The sequence below is a fragment of the Procambarus clarkii genome, chromosome 5 (genome assembly GCF_040958095.1).
Source record: "Procambarus clarkii isolate CNS0578487 chromosome 5, FALCON_Pclarkii_2.0, whole genome shotgun sequence".
NCBI lineage: Eukaryota > Metazoa > Arthropoda > Malacostraca > Decapoda > Cambaridae > Procambarus > Procambarus clarkii.
In genome coordinates, this window is record NC_091154.1 from 31,822,871 (window position 1) to 31,841,413 (window position 18,543).

General features: G+C 37.5%; 1 protein-coding gene across 1 annotated transcript in view; it reads left to right on the forward strand.

Moving 5' to 3' along the window:
• Window positions 1–18,543, forward strand: part of LOC123747853 (short transient receptor potential channel 4-associated protein) — a 44,568-nt gene that overhangs the window by 6,137 nt on the left and 19,888 nt on the right. The window contains exons 4-10 of the mRNA XM_045730056.2: window positions 4,418–4,549; window positions 6,650–6,803; window positions 8,394–8,504; window positions 9,390–9,518; window positions 11,994–12,131; window positions 15,281–15,488; window positions 16,551–16,671. Coding sequence (XP_045586012.1) covers window positions 4,418–4,549; window positions 6,650–6,803; window positions 8,394–8,504; window positions 9,390–9,518; window positions 11,994–12,131; window positions 15,281–15,488; window positions 16,551–16,671 — 993 coding nt within the window. The remainder of the gene's footprint in view (window positions 1–4,417; window positions 4,550–6,649; window positions 6,804–8,393; window positions 8,505–9,389; window positions 9,519–11,993; window positions 12,132–15,280; window positions 15,489–16,550; window positions 16,672–18,543) is intronic.

Sequence of the window (18,543 nt, forward strand, 5' to 3'; positions counted from 1 at the left end):
TGTCACTATTCTTTTTCACTATTGTGCAAATGTCTTGGTGATTATATACAATTCTTGTTTTTATGATCGTTGATGTACAGTATTGGGAATATTTAGTCTCAAACACTTTGGCTCCCTGATAATGAGTTATGTGGCATAAAACCAAAACACTCAGTGGGGTGATGACGCAAACAGTGTCATTAATTTAAAAAAAAATTAAATATTCAATTTATTGTCTGAATAATATGGGACTAGTTTCAAAATGTGCACCAATGTCTTTCCATTCCAAATTTGATACCAAATTGAGCAACGTAGCATGAAAATTGAGGTGAGAAAGCTGAAAAGTAGTATAAACATTGGAATGTGGTGGTGAGCTCACAGGCAACGCTCGGCCTACCTTGTGGTGCGCGATGGGCCAGTGAAAGTGTTAAGTTATATGGACATATTTTATCTATTAGAAAATGTACAAAAAAAGTTTTTATTTTGTATTGTTTTATTTATTTTTTGTACTATAAAGCAAAGCATTTAGAATTTATTTTCATGGTATACTGTATGAGCTTGCTTATCCAAATTATATGAGAAAAACTCCTTACTGGAAAACCCAGACATACAAATAAGCAGAATTCTTACAGGGAAGTCCAACGGTGAACATATTCAATTTTTTTTTTTTTTTTTTTATATATCATAACCGACATAATTTGAATTTCCACTCGCACTATCATTAAAAAATAAACCAGTACTGTACAGTACTGTAATTTAAAACAGAAACTTCATCTTGTTGTAGTTTGTCTTCATTGGTGCTGCATACAGTACTGTGCAGTACAGTACAGTATACCTTCAAATCAATAATTTTTGGAAAATTTACAAAACCTAACTAAGGACTAAAATTACTGTACAGTAAGTACATGAGCTTGGCAAGGCCAGTTTTGACTATCGGCTGCTGAAGCTACATTGTCTGAAGTCTCTTGGCTTTCTGGTGAAGCATCACTTGTTGAAGGTCTTTGGATTCATTGTGAGGCTTCAGTGGCTGAGGGGCCTTTGGGTGCCATTCTTACCAAATAAGACTCAAGGTTTAGCTGGCCTCCTGTATTGCCATCTTCCTCCTCCTCTTCATCGACCTCACCAGTAACAGACTGGAGAATCTCTTCTTTGCTCATCACACCATATCCTCGGTCGTCAGCATCTCTTTCTAGCCATTCAACCACATCCTGTTTTTCTAAATTTTCATCAGCATTACTGAATATTCCATGGATTTCATCTGTAAACCCTTCAAAATTCATACCTTCCTCTTCATTGTTGACTAGCTGTGAGGATTTTTCTTGCAGAAATTCTTCAAAGTCGATTTCTTTACTGCATTCAGTTATAAATTTGAAAATTTATAAAGTTATTAAGTTATAAATAAAAAAATAATGATGTTGTGAATTCAGTTTGAACACAGAGGCAAGAAAACAGGAATATAATGAATAAAAGGTTAGTTAAGCAGAAAAATAGTGAATGCTAATCTATTTTTTTAATTTTTTTTAGTAAAGATCAACATCAGAAAGTAATAAATCAGTGTAACAAGGAAACATTTAGTAAATGAGAATATTTAAGGGTAGGCAGAGAAGAATGTTAGTTGTTAGAGAAGAAATTAGAATTTTGAATGATAGTTGAAGATGCTAAAAAAATGCTAATGTGAATATGATTGGATTTCCTGGTGTAAGAAGAGTGCAAGATACAATACCATTAGACACTGTATATGGAAGAGTTTAGTTTAAGTATATCAGTGTAGATACTGAACTGTAGGAACATTGATGGTATTGATTAGGAGCATAGAAAAATTATGTGCAGTGGAAAAAGCATGGAGTAAGTGTGGAAAATTTCCCAGAAGCCATGGGGTAGATGTACCATGTTAGATGATTGGAAAAACACTTTTGATTGTACTATATCAAATCAAGTTAGAACAGTAAATGTAAGAATTATTAAACTTCAGTCTACTTGGCATATTGGGCAAAGTTGTGGCTGGGTAGCAGAGAACAGGGAATATCTGAATAATCGATCAGGGATGAAAGTTTCATGGAGGAAAATATCTGGATTACATAATGTTTATTAGACTATTTGTGGATAAGACATTTGAGAAAGATTCTAAGGGGCTTATAGACTTCAAGCAAGCACATGACAAATAGTAGTAAACGGCTCTTGCGTGTGATGAGTATGTATTGGCTTCACGTGTTGCACACAGACTTGCCTGCTTGCTCTGCTGTTTGTTGCTGGCCTTTTTCCTTCACTTGTGATTGGGCATATCAGATTTTTCTTTGGGCCTGGCTCTGAGGATGGTTGCCCGACATCACACACAGATGGTTGTTGTCTTTCTTCACCAGTGTGTTGCAAGTATCGGTTCTTCTTTCTGGTACATATTGATTTTTACAACTTCCTTGGGTGCCAGCCATTGTTTGTCTGTCCGTTTCTGGTTCTGATCAAGTCTTCAGTGTAGAGTTCTTTTTCAAACTTATGGGGTGGCTTTCCTGGCCATGTCTTAGCCATTGATGGTTTATTCTCCTGAGGTGTGTAGGTTTGGCTCATAGTTTTGAGTTTACAGCTTTTATGGATTTCCAGGGTGCCCGCTGGATTTCCTATCTCGGCAGTTATTCTCCGGCAAGGTTTTTTCCATTTCTCATGTGTTTCCAAGTCCTCTCTGCTAAATGTTGTAGGTGTCAGCCTTACACTCAGGATTGTGTTGACAGTTTTCTGTACTTATCTGGATTACTGACATATCTCCTCTGATCATCTCGGTTTCCTGTGTTTTGCATTCGAAATTCCTTTTTTGATCTTTGCTAGGCAGTTGATTTGTTTCCCCTCCAGCATGTTGCATTTTCCCTTTGGAATTTGGGTTTTCTTTCTTTGTTGTGGGATTGATCTGGGCTTTACCATTCAGGCTTTCTATGTTAACAGTGTTTTCTGTGTAGTTTTCTCCTTTGGCCATTGTCTTCATTTAGGAAGTGTCTGGCTGCTTTGTCTAGTTCTTTAAGTTGCTCAGGTTGCCTCTGCTCATCTCCTTTCATGTTGTTATCTTGAAGATAGTGGATTTTGCTAGTTATGAGGCTGCTCTCAGAGGACTTGCACTGCTGTTAGTGCACTCCCTGCTGTACACTCTGCTGTCATCAGTACTTATAATCTCCCACTTCCTTCATTTGGGATATAAGGGCTTTTCTGTGGGAGCCCCTTTGGCTCCCTGGGAGCTATCGGGCTAATATGCGAAACATTAGACTGGGGCATTAGTCTATGGAGCTCAGCCTACCAGGGACCATGAGCCAGAACCTGGCCCTCTCAGAGAGGCACAGGGAGCAGTGGCCCTGGACCCCCCCCCCCCCTGTGGTTGGGGTTTTTCCTTATCTGAGATTGACTGGGGTTAGGCACCCAGAAAGGTAGGCATAACAAAACAGACCCCACATGGTAAGAAAATTGCAACCAAAAGTCGAATACAGTATATAACTTTCTGCTAAAAATAATAATTTTAAACATTTAAAGCATTTAAATATTTATATCTATAAGGCATTACTGTGCTGTATAGTTGCACTGCCAAAAATTGAACCTAAATATGGTGGATGCGAAAAATCCTGATTAAATCCATCACTTATTGTAATACAGTATAATTTATAAATTATGTATTCTTATTTTTCCTAATCATGCACTTTTATTTATATTCATAATAATAATACATTTATATTTTAGAAATGTTTCATTTAGATTGTACTGTACTGTAAATTGAACGAGAGAGAGATTGTGACAATTATTCTGACGAGTTCATAGCTGAGCTATTATTTTTAGCAGAAAGTTATGTACAGTACTGTATACAGCTTAACACCATGCCACTGCAAATTCATTTATCTAAACATGTTACATTTTTTTCTGTGAGTGAACTATGTCCGGAATGAGAGACATTTTGTTCAACAATGATCATGAACCTTTTTTTTTTTTTTTTACTAAGCCCACAGTTTTCACTGCAAAGTGTGTTCAAATATGTTTTGTTTAAGTCTTTGTATATACATGCATTGAGAAGCTCTAGCATATAATACTCTATCACATACAGTACTGTACTTGGAAATCTTGTTATAAACCAGTTACATTCTTGTGTTTTGAAGAGCACTTGTTTTTTGTTAAAAAAAGCTGTTGCAAAATAAAATATACTGTGGTAGGGGATTGGAATACTTGGCAAGTCCTATAATTTTGATCAATAACCCATATCAAATTAAATTATGCACTTAAATAGATTTGGTTCGGTATTTATGGTATATGGAATGTGATAAATTATATAGGTTTGCAGAGTTTTTTAAGGCATGATTTTGCTTAATGTCAACATTTTAATAATTTTTTTTTTTAACTATTTCAAGAAAATAATTAACAAGAAAGAAAATATTTTTTTTTCCAATTGTTTACCATTTTGTTTTATTTTCGGTAGACTCTGGTATCTCTGTTGATGTTGCCGGATCTTGGAGGTCAGTGTTGTGATTTGGAGAGATGTGACCATTCCATTAGTGTTGGCAGCCTGCAAGCAACTACACTCAATATCCTCAAAAAACTCACCACATTGGTAAGTTCCAATTTGTAAGAGATGAGACTGTGTGCCAAGGAACATCAAGTTTGGCACTATGGTAATGTCATTATAGATCTTAGTTTAAGTAAAGGGATAATAGTAAGTGAGGTATAAGAGAGGTGAAATTAGATGAACGTTTGCAGTAATGTAAATCTCTCTTTTTAAAGGAAGTGTTGATCATAAAAGGATGAACCTTTGCCATTGCACAAGGGGTACAAAGGGCATTATCTGCATTTTCATAGAAAAATAGTATTCATACAATTTTTTTTTCCAATTCTGTATAGGAATCATGCCCTGAGCATAGAAAAATGTCCCAAAAATCATGCCACTTTTCATACAGATGTTTACTGGGGACCTGATATACCAATATCAGGTCCCAATGTACCTGTGTGAATTTCAGATGCTGAAAAGTATCTAAAGTATGTTAGGCTGTCATGTGCACTACCATGGGTCATACATCTTAACACTTTGGCGTACCCCGCGCGCCATCCCTCAACTGTGCAATTTGGGTCCCAGGGTTTCACGGGAGCGCGCGTAAATTCTGAAAAGTGTGTACTCTCTTCAACTTTGTCACCTTAATTCTCGTCCTACGAGATTAAATTTGGTATCATTGTGTTCGCAATAGAATTCTCTACAGCACTAAATGCATATAAACTCCAAAAGCCCGGCTAATTACCCGCAGCAAACAGAGAAAGTGCGAACGAGTTACCCAGGAGCGCGCAAACACGATAAATGTTTTCACTATTTTCACTCTGGTCACCTCAATTTTCGTCCTAGGTCTTTCATTTTGGTCTCAATGAGTTCGCAATAGAATTCTCTAGAGGAACATTAGCATATAAAATAAAAAACCTGGTCACGCTCCAACCGCCGACGAGTTGAAGACGAGCCACGCGTTAACCTCGAGTGAGCACTCAGACGCCTTCCAGCTACACTCCCAATTCCCGCCCTTTTCAAGCCTTTCTTTCGCAATTTTCTTCCTGGAAGGGCCTTGTTCATGATCACTATCCATCGTGGAGTAAGCGTAGATAGTTTCTAAAGCCGCAGTAAGAAATATAGCCACGGAAAATAGCCGAAATGTTCACACGTTTGAGATGCGAGGGGAGGCGACATCGGTCACAACAGTGGAGCTAAAACAATGGGCCGATGGCGTGTGCCGAGCCGCCTGCGGGCCACGAAGCGCAACAAAGAAAATGGGAAGACATCGGCGCGCATTTTAAAACCAGTCCCCCAAAAATTGGATAAAAACCTGATTTTTGGCGATTATTTAAAGTGGATGACGCAATGCTGCGTCATCCCCGGCATTACCGACAGTAAACGGATGACGCAATGCTGCGTTATGCCCGGGCGAAAGTGTTAAGATTAGTATCTGCATTTCAAGGGTTAAGCTAATATATCTAAGCTACACAGGAAATCTACTGGGATTTCCTCAGTGTAATACTTTGTTGAACATAGATGAGGGAAATATAATTTGTGCATGCAAAATATTTTATGAAGTTCCTGATCTGCACACCAAAATACATCCTACTGGAATGAGAATGAAGATTTATGAAAAGCCCTCTGAAAGTTGGGAGGCCACTAGTACAATTAGAGAAGACTGCAACATCATGTATTCAAAACTATTAAACTTTTCAGGTTGGAGACAGTAGACATGTTTCTGGAACAAAAGAGCCTTTGCTAAGGAATTATTCATGTTGCAGTAGGCAATATAATTTCAGACATGTGCTTGCACTGCTGGATAACAATTATGGGCCACATTTAGCAAGTCTGACCGAGTGGTGGCCAGAAAAAACAAGTTTTAGGTTAGGCTACAATAGCCAGTGAAATAAAACCAAGCTTAGCTTTAAAATACAACTGAAAAACTGACAAACAATGATACTTATTACCTAGTGCAGTACTGTAAAAAACTTCTTTTCCCCCAACAAGATTGTAATAAGCATCAGGTAAACAGGTAGAATACTTGTAAGTTATGTATTGCATAAACATCTAACCTTTATCTGTATAAAGAATAAAAATGTCAAGGAGTGTTTGAGCAGATTTGCTGAACCACTTTCTTTAACCTGTATTAATTGTTTAATTCAATACTCTATGTATTGCCAGGACACGAGCATTGGGAACCAGCTGAGTGACAGTGACGAAGTACTCCAGATTCTTTTTTCTCTGATGCTGGACTCTGAAACATACACCAAGGCCATCACCCTCATCGAACATCTCCTTATACTTAGAAAAAGCACACTTCAGCTCAATACAATACGTAGGTGAAAGGGGAAAATGAAGCAAAAATGTTGTTTAATAGTGATAGTTTCAAGTTTGTCATGCAATCAATGTAATGTGATTGTGTGGCTATGCTGGTTTAATGGATTACTGTATAAATAATAGTGAAGAAAGTACTAGAATATGAGTGAATTTGAGGGGAAGGTCAAGAAGGTCGGCAGGAAGTACATTAGCATGAGAAATAATTATGTACATTAGTGACACTGAACATGATGACTGGAGGCATTTTATTATGAGTAAAGTATAGTGTGTGTGTGTGTGTGTGTGTGTGTGTGTGTGTGTGTGTGTGTGTGTGTGTGTGTGTGTGTGTGTGTGGATTTATATTTAATGAGAATTGAAGTTCGGGTTACCTATGTATTGCCGCTGATTGTACAGAAAGCTGTATGAAAGGTCTGATGTCATAATGTTTCACTCTATACAGTTGTTTCATTGTTTTCCAAACATTTTATAATTTGGGCATGTTCAAAAGAGAGGAGTGCAGAAATGCTTTTTAGTTAATTATGCAATTAAAATCTTTGACATGAATTAAGGATGGATTTGAAAAACTGTGTGTGCACTAATATCTGGTTATCTTGGTGCTTTAGGTCACTAACAGGGTAAATTTAAGTGGTGAATTTACTACACATAGTGTTTGTATGTGAAAAGAATCCATTTTTATGTTAAGAATTTATGAACAGAAAGATTTGAAAATAAAATAGGAATCTTTTTGACTTGAATGCTTTCAAAGATATGAACATTGAAACAATAACCAAATGAATACACAGAGATCACTTTGATGTGATATATCAGTGAACAAATCCAACAGGAGCCTTAATGAGGGTTTGAACCTATGCGCTGGGTGTTCCCAAGTGCATTCTAATCAACTGCACCACGGCATGGTAAAAGAAATGGTTCTATTACCTTGTCGTAGTTCAGTTGGCTAGAGCTCGCCTGGGAACACCCAGTGCATAGGTTCGAACCCTCATCAAGGCTCCTGTTGTATTTGTTAGCCAAATGAATGCTGCAAGATTGTGCCAATTAAGTTTCTGACTATTGTAAAGTGGTATTACAGTAAAAAATAAAATATAAAATCAATCTTGTTAACATTAAGATGTGATCTTTACACTAATGTTTGTTTGTGTGATTGTTGTTATTTGCAGTGTGATGGAAAAGGAAAATGTTGAGATTAGTTTTGATTGCTAAAATAGCAACTACTGTACATGGTAGATGCATGGTGCTCCTAACAATGAGGTACTTGAATAAACTGGATATGCGAGATGCACTCATCTGGTTACAGTAGTACAGTATAATATAGGAAAATACATATCCTTATTTGTTAATCTTGTGTGAAATAAAAAAATCCTTTGCTTTATTTGAGACTGAGAATAGTTCAGTAAAACATCTAATAATTAATTAATATTTCAGAGATAAATCAGTATTAGATGAGATCATGTTAATTCTCTCATACTTTTATAAGAATAGATCTTCAGTAATATTGACACAGTTTGCATCTATGCATAGCCATAATTTTAAAGATCTAGAGAAAAAATTTGATACAATTTTAATGTGCTATCTTTGCTTTATTTTCCAGCTGGACTTGAACGGCTCATTAGTAAACTGGACGGAGAGTACCTGGCTAATTTCTGCAGTATCCTTGCAGTCACAATTTCAGATCTAGATGTTTATGAAAACAAAACTCTGTGTAAGTGCCAAGGAATTGTTGTTTTATATGTAAATTAAGTTATTGAAGTGTGTCTCAAGTGTTTCATCTTGTAGAAGTACTGTAGAGAATAAAAGTCATGTTTATATTTGTTAATACTGTACATTGCAGTAGCCTGTATTGTTGCACCAGTACAGATTGCTTATTGTTATTTACCTTACCTGGGGTATATTGGCAAGATTCACATTATCAGTTTCTGAACACAGTTCCAGTAGGTCATCACTTGTACATGTACAGGTCACATATTTTTTTTTCCTTGGCTGCTGCCCTTGCACAATCCCAGAAATAGACTGCCAATCTTCTTCTCTTTTGGACTCGCTGATAACCCAAGTTTACACATTATTCTTTTTCATTCTACTTTGTCCACCTCAGTGTCTTTGAACGTGGAGTGATAGCTGACAAACTGAGGTCAGTAGGAATAAATTTGAATATACTAATATTGTTAATTATTAAATTCCAATTTCAGTCAACTAATAATAATGATCTTGGGTGCAACATCATTATTCCAATGAAACTTTTAAGTGTTGACCTTAGCTCGTTGTTAGGATTGGTATTAGGCTGTCTTGGCATTTCTCTTTGAGAGATTTTTACTGCTAGCTAATACACAGACGTTTATTGCAGACCTGCTCCTGAGTACATTTTGTCTTACGCCTTTTCTATTCAGATATGTTATATAGGTCTCTGTGTAAGGTACAACTTGTATGTGTTTTTTTTTTTTTTTTTATATATATATATATATAAATTTTGCTGGTTCAAAAATGTGAATTACACACAATACACTGTACAATGTAAGCTTTTGGAAAAAATAAATAAATTGGTTAAGGAAAAGTTTCCTATATTTAGTAATATAAAATTGTCTACTTGCAGTATATGAACAGAGTAAACTTCGCAGCAATATTAAGAGCCTCTCGCCTCTTCGTGATATCAACCAAGAGTACATTCTTAGCATCCCACAATTCCTTCCACGGCTAGTTAAATTTGCAACAAAACTGCCATGTAAGTCCTCAAAATCAGAATTGTTCTTGATCTGAAAACCTTACTTGTGATTAGCAGCATTTTGGACATGTTAATTTTTTGGCCTATGTTAATTGTTTGGCCTGTTTGTGTGTGTAACTTGTGCTCCTTAATATTTTATTGAGCACTTCTGTAATAGTGATATTTAGTGAATGAAGATTTTGCTTACATTCCTTGTTAATCTATTATATCAAGGTTCTGGTAATATTTGCAAGTAGTGGATGATATGATGAGTGCGTTTGTTTGTAATATTATCTGTTATTTTCACTATATTTACTTCCTCTTTATTGGGCTGTTGCCTCACGACTCTGTGAAAGTAGAAAATGGGGTACTGATGATTTAAGGCCTAAGGACAGAATATGAAATGAATGTGTCATGTATTTACCAACTAGCTATAATCTTGAGTGCTACTGCAGGGGTAGGAAGCCCGTGTCATAGCGATCATCTTTCTGTTCCTTCTAATTATATTTTTTCCTGGTGTATCTTCAACTGTAACACTCCCTAGCTTCTATAGTGCCTCGATGCTTGCTTTTTCACCCCTGTGCTTCCTCAGGATGTTGGTCTTCAGCAGCTGCACATGCAGGTTCCCTCCCTTACGGATACTTTGGCTGCGGGGCATTTGACCTCGGTCTTGCGCTTCTTTTTCCTTCTTGAGTTGTTTTTGGACTGGCTTGGGGAGGACGTAGAGGCACTGAGTGCTGGGCCTCCATGGCCAGGGCGTCGACTGCGTTGTTAAAGCTGTTTGCGCTGATACTCTGGGAGGCGGTGTCTGTTCTTTGCCTTGCATGTTGCCAAGCCGTCCTCGCTCTCTCCTTGTAATCTGCCTACGCCCTGGCTCTTAGATTTTCTTCGCCCTTTTGTCCGTTGTTGTTTGCAGACAGTGTTGTGACTCAGTTTCTGCAGGCGGCCACATATAGTTGCCGTCCTCTTTCGGATTTGTTGGTTCTGCAGGGGTGGCCATTCTCGGGCCTTTCAGAGGGGTCGTGCTAGGGCTTAGGGTTCTTCTGGTCAAGGTGGGCCCTTGGTACCAGTTTCTGAGCCGCCCTCGTCTGGTCAGCACGATGCTCGCTCTGCTCGTCATCATGCTTATCGCTTTTGTTGCCTTCCTTTTGACTTGAATCTGGCACCTCACATTTTTACGTATCTTACCCGGGTCTTGGTGACCCGTCTGCATCTGCTAAGGGGTACCTTAATCCTGGCTTTGTTGCTGTTGACACTTAACTTTCACAATACATACTTAAATGCTCATATGTTCTTAACAAATAAGATCTGACTTGAGCTTTGTCCCCTCTTACTTCTCTTTCCAATGTCTCGTACGTTACTGGGTTTTTTATCTTCATTTGACTTCCTGCAGTTTTTCATTACTTACTGGTACTTATTTTTCGTTCATTTTTTCAAATTTTTTTCTTACACCTTTTCCTATTCTATTCCCTTCTTTCCTTATTTCTTACCTTTCCTTTACCAGATTCTCTTATTCTTTCCTTTCCTCTTATTCTTACCTTTCATCTTATTCTTACCTTCTTCTTTCTCTTACATGCTTATCATCTTTCATCTCACTTTTCTACCTTATTTACTTGTCTCTTCCACTCTTTCTATTTCATGACTTGATATAGGTCCACTTCCTGCCTGTTGAAGATTCTGGCGGTTAATGTCCCCGCAGCCCAGTCTCTTACCATACCTCCTGGTTGCTGGTCTGATCCACCAGGCTGTTTGATGTGGCTGCTTGCAGCCTTATGAGAGTCACAGCCTGGTTGATCGGGTATCCTTGGAAGGTGCTGGTTGAGTTTTCTTTTGAACACTGGGAGAGGTCAGCCAGTTATGCCTCGTGTGTGTGGGGGAAGTGTATTGAAAGTATTGATGCTGATCAAGTTCTCTCTTAGTGTGTATGCTGCACCTCTGCTCTTCATTGGGGCTATTTTGCACATCCTGCCATGGTCTTATTTCTGGTGCAGGTTTGGAACCAGTCCTAACATTTTCAGGGCGAACTGAAACATCGTTTTTTAATTATCTGATGTGTGGTTTGGTAGTTATATCTTCAGCCATGTTATTGTAACTCATCCTCTGTATCTAGCATCATTTGTGCAAAACCCAAACAATAATAGTTTGTCAACATATGATAACTGCATTACCCCGTGAATTAACGTATAACGATAACTGCACTTTAAGGGTTAAATGGTGCAACCTTTTGGGGTCGATCTGGGTACCTGCAGGCACAACATTTAGATTAAATATATATACAAGTATTTATGTGGATATTTTTTAAAGGGTGAATGCTTTATCAAACAATATGGATTATTCAGGATGTCTCATTCCCAGTGTCGGATACAAGGTAAATTACTTGGGTCAGTGTTATTTACTTCAGATTGACTAGGGTGTAAGGAGCAAAGGAAAGTGACAACTATTTTCTTTGTGAATTAAGTATTTATTACTGTTTTATAAATTCTGTTTATCACTCAGACGAGCCTCGGTACGAGGGGCAGACCATGGAAGTCGATCACTGGATGCGTCTGATTGAAGTCTCCATGTCTGAGGTGCTCTGCCAGCACGAGTCACAGATGATGCCCTTCAACTCGAATTCTTCTTTGTATGTAACAGGTATTGGTATTTCACATTTAAGTCCATCCATTGAATAAGTTATATAGAAAAGTGAGTTACAACTTCATTCTAATGTTATTTAATATATCTGATAAACTTAATGAAACAAAGCAGATTGACTGATAAATTGGCAATAAATACCACAATTATTCAACTGCTGTCATAAATTTGACTAACAATGCTTCACTACTACACTCTTCTACATCTTTGTCACCAGCACTGAGAAAAACTAAAAACTATGGGATTGTTCATATTACTTTCAGTATTCATAATAGCAGATCCTCTTATTCCTATAGAGCTTTCACTCGAAGTTTTTTCTATATACCTAACTTGGGCATCCCAAACTAACAATATTAACATTTTTCTCATCGACTTTGTTTCCTGCACTTTTTGTAACACTAAGAAAGAGTTTGAAATAATTTTTGAAGAGCCAGCTGTTCCTTACAACTTACTAGTATCAGCCATTGTCCTTGCTACCAGTCTTCTCTTGTAAGGATGCATGTAATCTCAAGGGCCTAACTTCCTTTTTGGATGCATGTGTTCTCATGAGCACATGCATCTCACTTCAGCCCTCGGAACATAATGCAGCTGCTCCAAATCACATATTGTACTGCACTTATCTCCACCATGCATTATCAACAAAGTTTCTCCTAAGTTCACTAATGCTGAGTAATGTATCCACCTCGTGCCTCCTAGAAGCTTGTAATATGCTGTGGGCATTGTTATAGGAACAAGAATCCAAGAGGAGGATGAGGAGAAAAAAAAAGAAATATAATTTGAAAACAAAATGGCTGTAAAGTTTGTGAATCGATGCCAGTATGCATAATTTTATATGGAACGTGTTTAATAGCATGTTTTGATGCTTCAAAAATTGTTTTAATGTTTGGAGCAACATAATGTTTGAAGCATCAAACACCTATATTAAAGATTTTTTGTTTAAATTCTATAATCATTTAAGTGAAATATTCTGCTGAGAATTGAGTGGTGGAATGAGAGCAACAGTGATGAGTGCTCTTGGTGCTGTCCTCAACAAATGGCAGCAAGTACCAGGATGTTTAAAAAAAAAATCAATGTAATGTGATAATTGTCTTCCCCTATATGTACTTTCCTAGTTGTACTTACCTAGTTGTGCTTGCGGGGGTTGAGCTCTGGCTCTTTGGTCCCGCCTCTGAACTGTCAGTCGACTAATGTACAGGTTCCTGAGCCTCTGTGTGTAATTACCTAAGTGTAGTTACAGGATGAGAGCTACACTCGTGGTGTCCTGTCTTCCCAGCACTCTTCGTCATATAACGCTTTGAAACTACTGACGGTTTTGGCCTCCACCACCTTCTCTCTTAACTTGTTCCAACCGTCTACCACTCTGTTTGCGAAAATGAATTTTCTTGTAAACAAATCCACAAAGGCTGTGACGAGAATTCGAATCCTCGTCACGGCCCTTGTGGATTTGTTTATTTGATGCATCACGTTAGTGTGATCTCTGTGTGTGAATTTTCTTGTATTTCTTCTGCATCTTTGTTTAATTAGTTTAAATCTATGACCTCTTGTTCTTGAAGTTCCAGGTCTCGGGAAATCTTCCCTGTCGATTTTATCAATTCCTGTTACTATTTTGTACATAGTGATCATATCGCCTCTTTTTCTTCTGTCTTCTAGTTTTTGCATATTTAATGCCTCTATCCTCTCCTCGTAGCTCTTGCCCTTCAGTTCTGGGAGCCACTTAGTAGCATGTCTTTGCACCTTTTCCAGTTTGTTGATGTGCTTCTTAAGATACGAGCACCATACAACCACTGCATATTCTAGCTTTGGCCTAACAAAAGTTGTGAACAATTTCTTCAGTATTTTGCCATCCATGTACAATATTTAAAAGCAATTCTGAAGTTATTTGTGTGTGTGTGTGTGTGTGTGTGTGTGTGTGTGTGTGTGTGTGTGTGTGTGTGTGTGTGTGTGTGTGTGTGTGTGTGTGTGTGTAATTACCTAAGTGTAGTTACAGGATGAGAGCTACGCTCGTGGTGTCCCGTCTTCCCAGCACTCTGTCATATAACGCTTTGAAACTACTGACAATCTTGGCCTCCACCACCTTCTCACTTAACTTATAAAGACTGATAAAGGCTAATCAAGTGGCTACATGTGAAGAAGGCTTTAAACAAAGCCTTCGTAAACAATCGACTTGAGACTGATCCAGGACGGACCGAAACGTCGTCGTCGTCCCTTCACCCTCTAGTGGGTGGTCCGGTCAACAAAAGCCTTCGTAGCATCTAGGAAATATAGTGTGTCTGAGGAGCAGATCTTGCTATCAGAATCTAGAACTTCGTATAACGACGCGATCAACAAACCGAGAAGGGTTTATGTAGTACTGATGATCCCCAGAATGCAAGCACGATTTAGACACTGTTGGATCCATTATGTATATATTATACATTATGTGTGTGTGTGTGTGTGTGTGTGTGTGTGTGTGTGTGCGCGCGTGCGTGCGTGTGCACTTAGAGAAATTTTTTCTATGAAAGTGAAGAAATTCCACTTCACTGAAGGATAATTTTTTGGTTTGGCGATACTGGCAAATTTTGTGCCCCCCAAAATTAAGCAATTGGCTAATTCTTCTGCCTTAGCATTACTGTATTTGTTTATCCAGCTCCTTGTCTTCGTATTCTTTCCAAGTGCTAAATTTTCATATTGGCTAAGTGCTTTTTGATAATTGCTTTTGCCTCTCAGTGGTGAATTGGTAGGCTTGCCCACTGTTTCCCATCACTGGATATGTGACAGGACCACTTACAAATAACCATGTCATGGAGCTATGGAGGAGTATCCAAGGGGCCATGCTCAGAAACGTGTTTTTTACAACAGTATGCTGAAACCCCATTTTTTTCTTATTTTCTCCTCCACATATTTCTATTTCTTGGTGAAAGCAAGTGCTGATTGCCTTCTCTGAAGGCCACACCTGGGTGTGTAATTTTGCGGCTAATTTTGAAGTGCTCTTTTTACAAGTGTTAATATATACGAAGCTATTTATCTGAAGTGGCCTTTTCAAGATAACGAGCTTCCTTTAGAGGAGGAGGTTTGGAAAATATGGAAAGTAGTTATGTATTCCATGTCTCTTTTTAACAAGTGAATTGACTATACTGTACACTAAAGTCTAATATACATTGTTTTGACAGAGTTGATGGATAGAATACAACCCCAAGCCATTGCAAGCCAACTAGAAGCCTTAACCAGTCCAATGTTGCAGCGTGTTGAAAGTGTTTATGTCTTAGGACTACTACTGCTTGGTAAACAGCGAAAAGATGTCCAGACACAACTTGCAAAATTGCGGCTTATTCCTCGCCTGTCTCAGCTTTTCGATCTTTTTATTTGGAAATGTGAAACGTAAGTAAGAATACTCGTGTACCCGCTGTATTGTTTAGCATACTTTATTACATTAGTGTCTAGATTTATTGTACTCTACAAATGTTTAACACAGTATAAATATGTATATTCTAGTACTGCATATACAGTACTGTATTTCAATGCTCTATAGAGTACACATGAATTGTTTCACCTATTGTATTCTCTTCACTCCCCAGTTTTATATATGGTACTTAACATACAGTACCTTTTTACTCATTTGTCTAACTTTTACTTTAATAGAACAAAGTGTAATTGATATTTTTTGGGGGGGGGGTCTGCATAAATTCTAGATGTTAAGATTAGGAATCTTCTTATTAGATATTGAAAGGGTCTCTGGCTGTGACTAGGTTAGTCTGTCTCTTTCCCCCCACCCCACCCCTCTTCCCTCCCCCTCTTCCCCCATCTTTTCTCCCCCCTTCCCCCATCTTTTCTCCCCCCTTCCCCCATCTTTTCTCCCCCCTTCCCCCATCTTCTCTCCCCCCTCCCCCCTCTCCCCTCATGCTAGCTAAATGCATCTGTGTAGAGTATAATATAGTCAAGTCCTGAACATTTTCATATGTAGTAGTACTGTAAATGTACATTTTATAAATGTAATACAAAACATATATAGTGGAACCTCAATTCAGTGAACCTTGATTTGGTAAATCTCTGGTTGAAACACACTTTCCATGCCAGATTTACTCGCCCTATTTGACGAACAAGAAGTTGGGATGAGGGGATTTGCTTAGGATGTTGGGACCGAGTTCACAGATGGAGGCAACATTACAAGTAATAGTTAGGGGCCTTGGGAAAGATGCCAAGGATATTTAAAGCCAAATTCAAAGATTCTCTTTAGTAAGTAATATTTAACAATCACTCGGAGAAGAGAGGGCAGGGGTAAGGGAGGTATTCTAAACGCCCACAAAATCCCTATTTTGTAAGGAACTTGGGTCCCAAACATTTTGGATGATACTACTGTACTATAATATTTCACACAATGTTAAGTATTTGAGAGAATTAAATATCACTAATTTTTGTAAATGCCTTTGGTAATACACACAGATATCAAGAGCGAATAAGAGTACCTGGTCACTTGAGCTCGTGTGAATGCAGTCCAGAAGTGGCACTCAAGATACAGTTCTTGAGACTGGTTCACAGTTTCTGTGACCAGTCAGAATACAGAGTAAGTTTTGATTTTCAAAACAGCATTTTTATCTTTAACTGCTAAAGGAGGGTGCCAAAAAAATACATAAAATTGAACCATAATTCCAACAAATTCTTGGTAAAAGCAAGTGCATTATCATTTTCCACATTTTAAGGACCAGGTTTTTAACTTTTTCATCCAAAAGTAATATAAAGGATTCTTCACCCTGTATTTCTTCATGGAGAAACTAGATTTGTCTGGAGTATTCTTGATCTTTAGTCATCTTCATTAATCCCATTAGCATTTATTTTCCAAATTTGTCCTTAATATTATTATTTTGCCATTTTAGATATATAGAAATTGATATACAGTAAAGTGTTCTAATTTAAGTTTTTTGTTTACACCAACTTCAAGAAACTCCTTCATTAAGCAATTTCAAAGGCACATAAATTTTGTTTAAATTATTAATGCTTAGTTTGTGTTTCCATTAGAGATAACCCACATCAGCATCCCCTTAGATTCATTTGATCTTAATATCCTAGCCTTAAAATACCATTATGATGACCTTTGGCTCTGGCTAGCCTTGGAGAAAAGTACAGTATAACCTTTTCATTATACTGCATACAGTGTACATCTATCTTAATCTTGCTTACTACATAATTGATAACATAACCCTAGCTAGTTCATAATATTTTATTACTCCTAGTTGTACAGCTTTCATAAACTAATATAGCCTTAGTATAATATATATCTCTTGAACAAAAAACTGTTGTTCCTTGTCCCAAATTATTACAACTATAGAGAATACTACGTAATAGAGAAGCAGGAGCTTCAAGATGGTTGGACATATGAGAGTGCTGCTAGAGGGTTGCAAACCCTCTTACCATCCATCTACTCTTCTCATACTTTGTCCAAAGTTTATAATTAACATGTCATATTCAGAGCTTGGCTAGCACACTAGAGCATTAGCAGTATTCCATGTAATCAATTTCATCATTAATGTAAAGCATAAACTGATAACTCCTAAGGTGTCAACCTGAATTTGGTTTCTTCCATGTAACTGACCTATAGTGTCCTCACAAATAACTCATCACTCCAGCACTAATTATCGCTCTCTCAGGTTACTAGTGTGATCGTTTATTGGGTAATACAAAAGGCATTGGGTCGTAAGAAACCCATAGTGTTTCCCTCTGATGTTTGGGGTTAATGGCTCTAGCTTGTATTTATACATTTTTTTTGTGTTTTTGAAGTTGCTGATATATAGCATAAAATGTGGCTGAATGTTGATGTATTTATAGTCAAATAAAAATATTGTGTTGTTGCATTGAAGGCATTGCAACATTGTGATGGTCCCACCAAATGTTCTCCTTTATTATCATTTACGAGTTATAGGGGTTTAATTTTTCAATTTGAATAGTTTGAGTGTAAATATCTTACTCTCAATACTCGGTGGTTTTATCTTACTGTCTCATATTTTATTGTAAATAGGACCCTTAGTGGTTTTATCTTACTATACGGTGAGAGTGGTTCTTGGCAAGTCTCCCTTTCAAACTACCTTTTTCTTGGGCACCAAGTATTAAATGGTGCCCAGTTAATCAGGTTTATTTATATTGTACATTTACAGAGCTTTCTACTTTGCCTCAGTAGGGCTTTCTTATCCTTGGGAATATGATTTTAGTGGAATGTTTACCACAAGAAGTTGTAAAACATTACTTAGAGATTCTATCCAGGGAAAACACCTTAATCAAAATTAAAAGTACTGTATGCAAGAAAAACAAGGTTGCATTCCAGAGATTTCCTGAAGTGTATTTTTGTCCACTCTCTTCTAAATAACATTTAACAAATTTTATTACACTGCTCGATACTGACTCTCCATTAAAAAAAAAATCCTGTTCAGTACATAATAAAGTA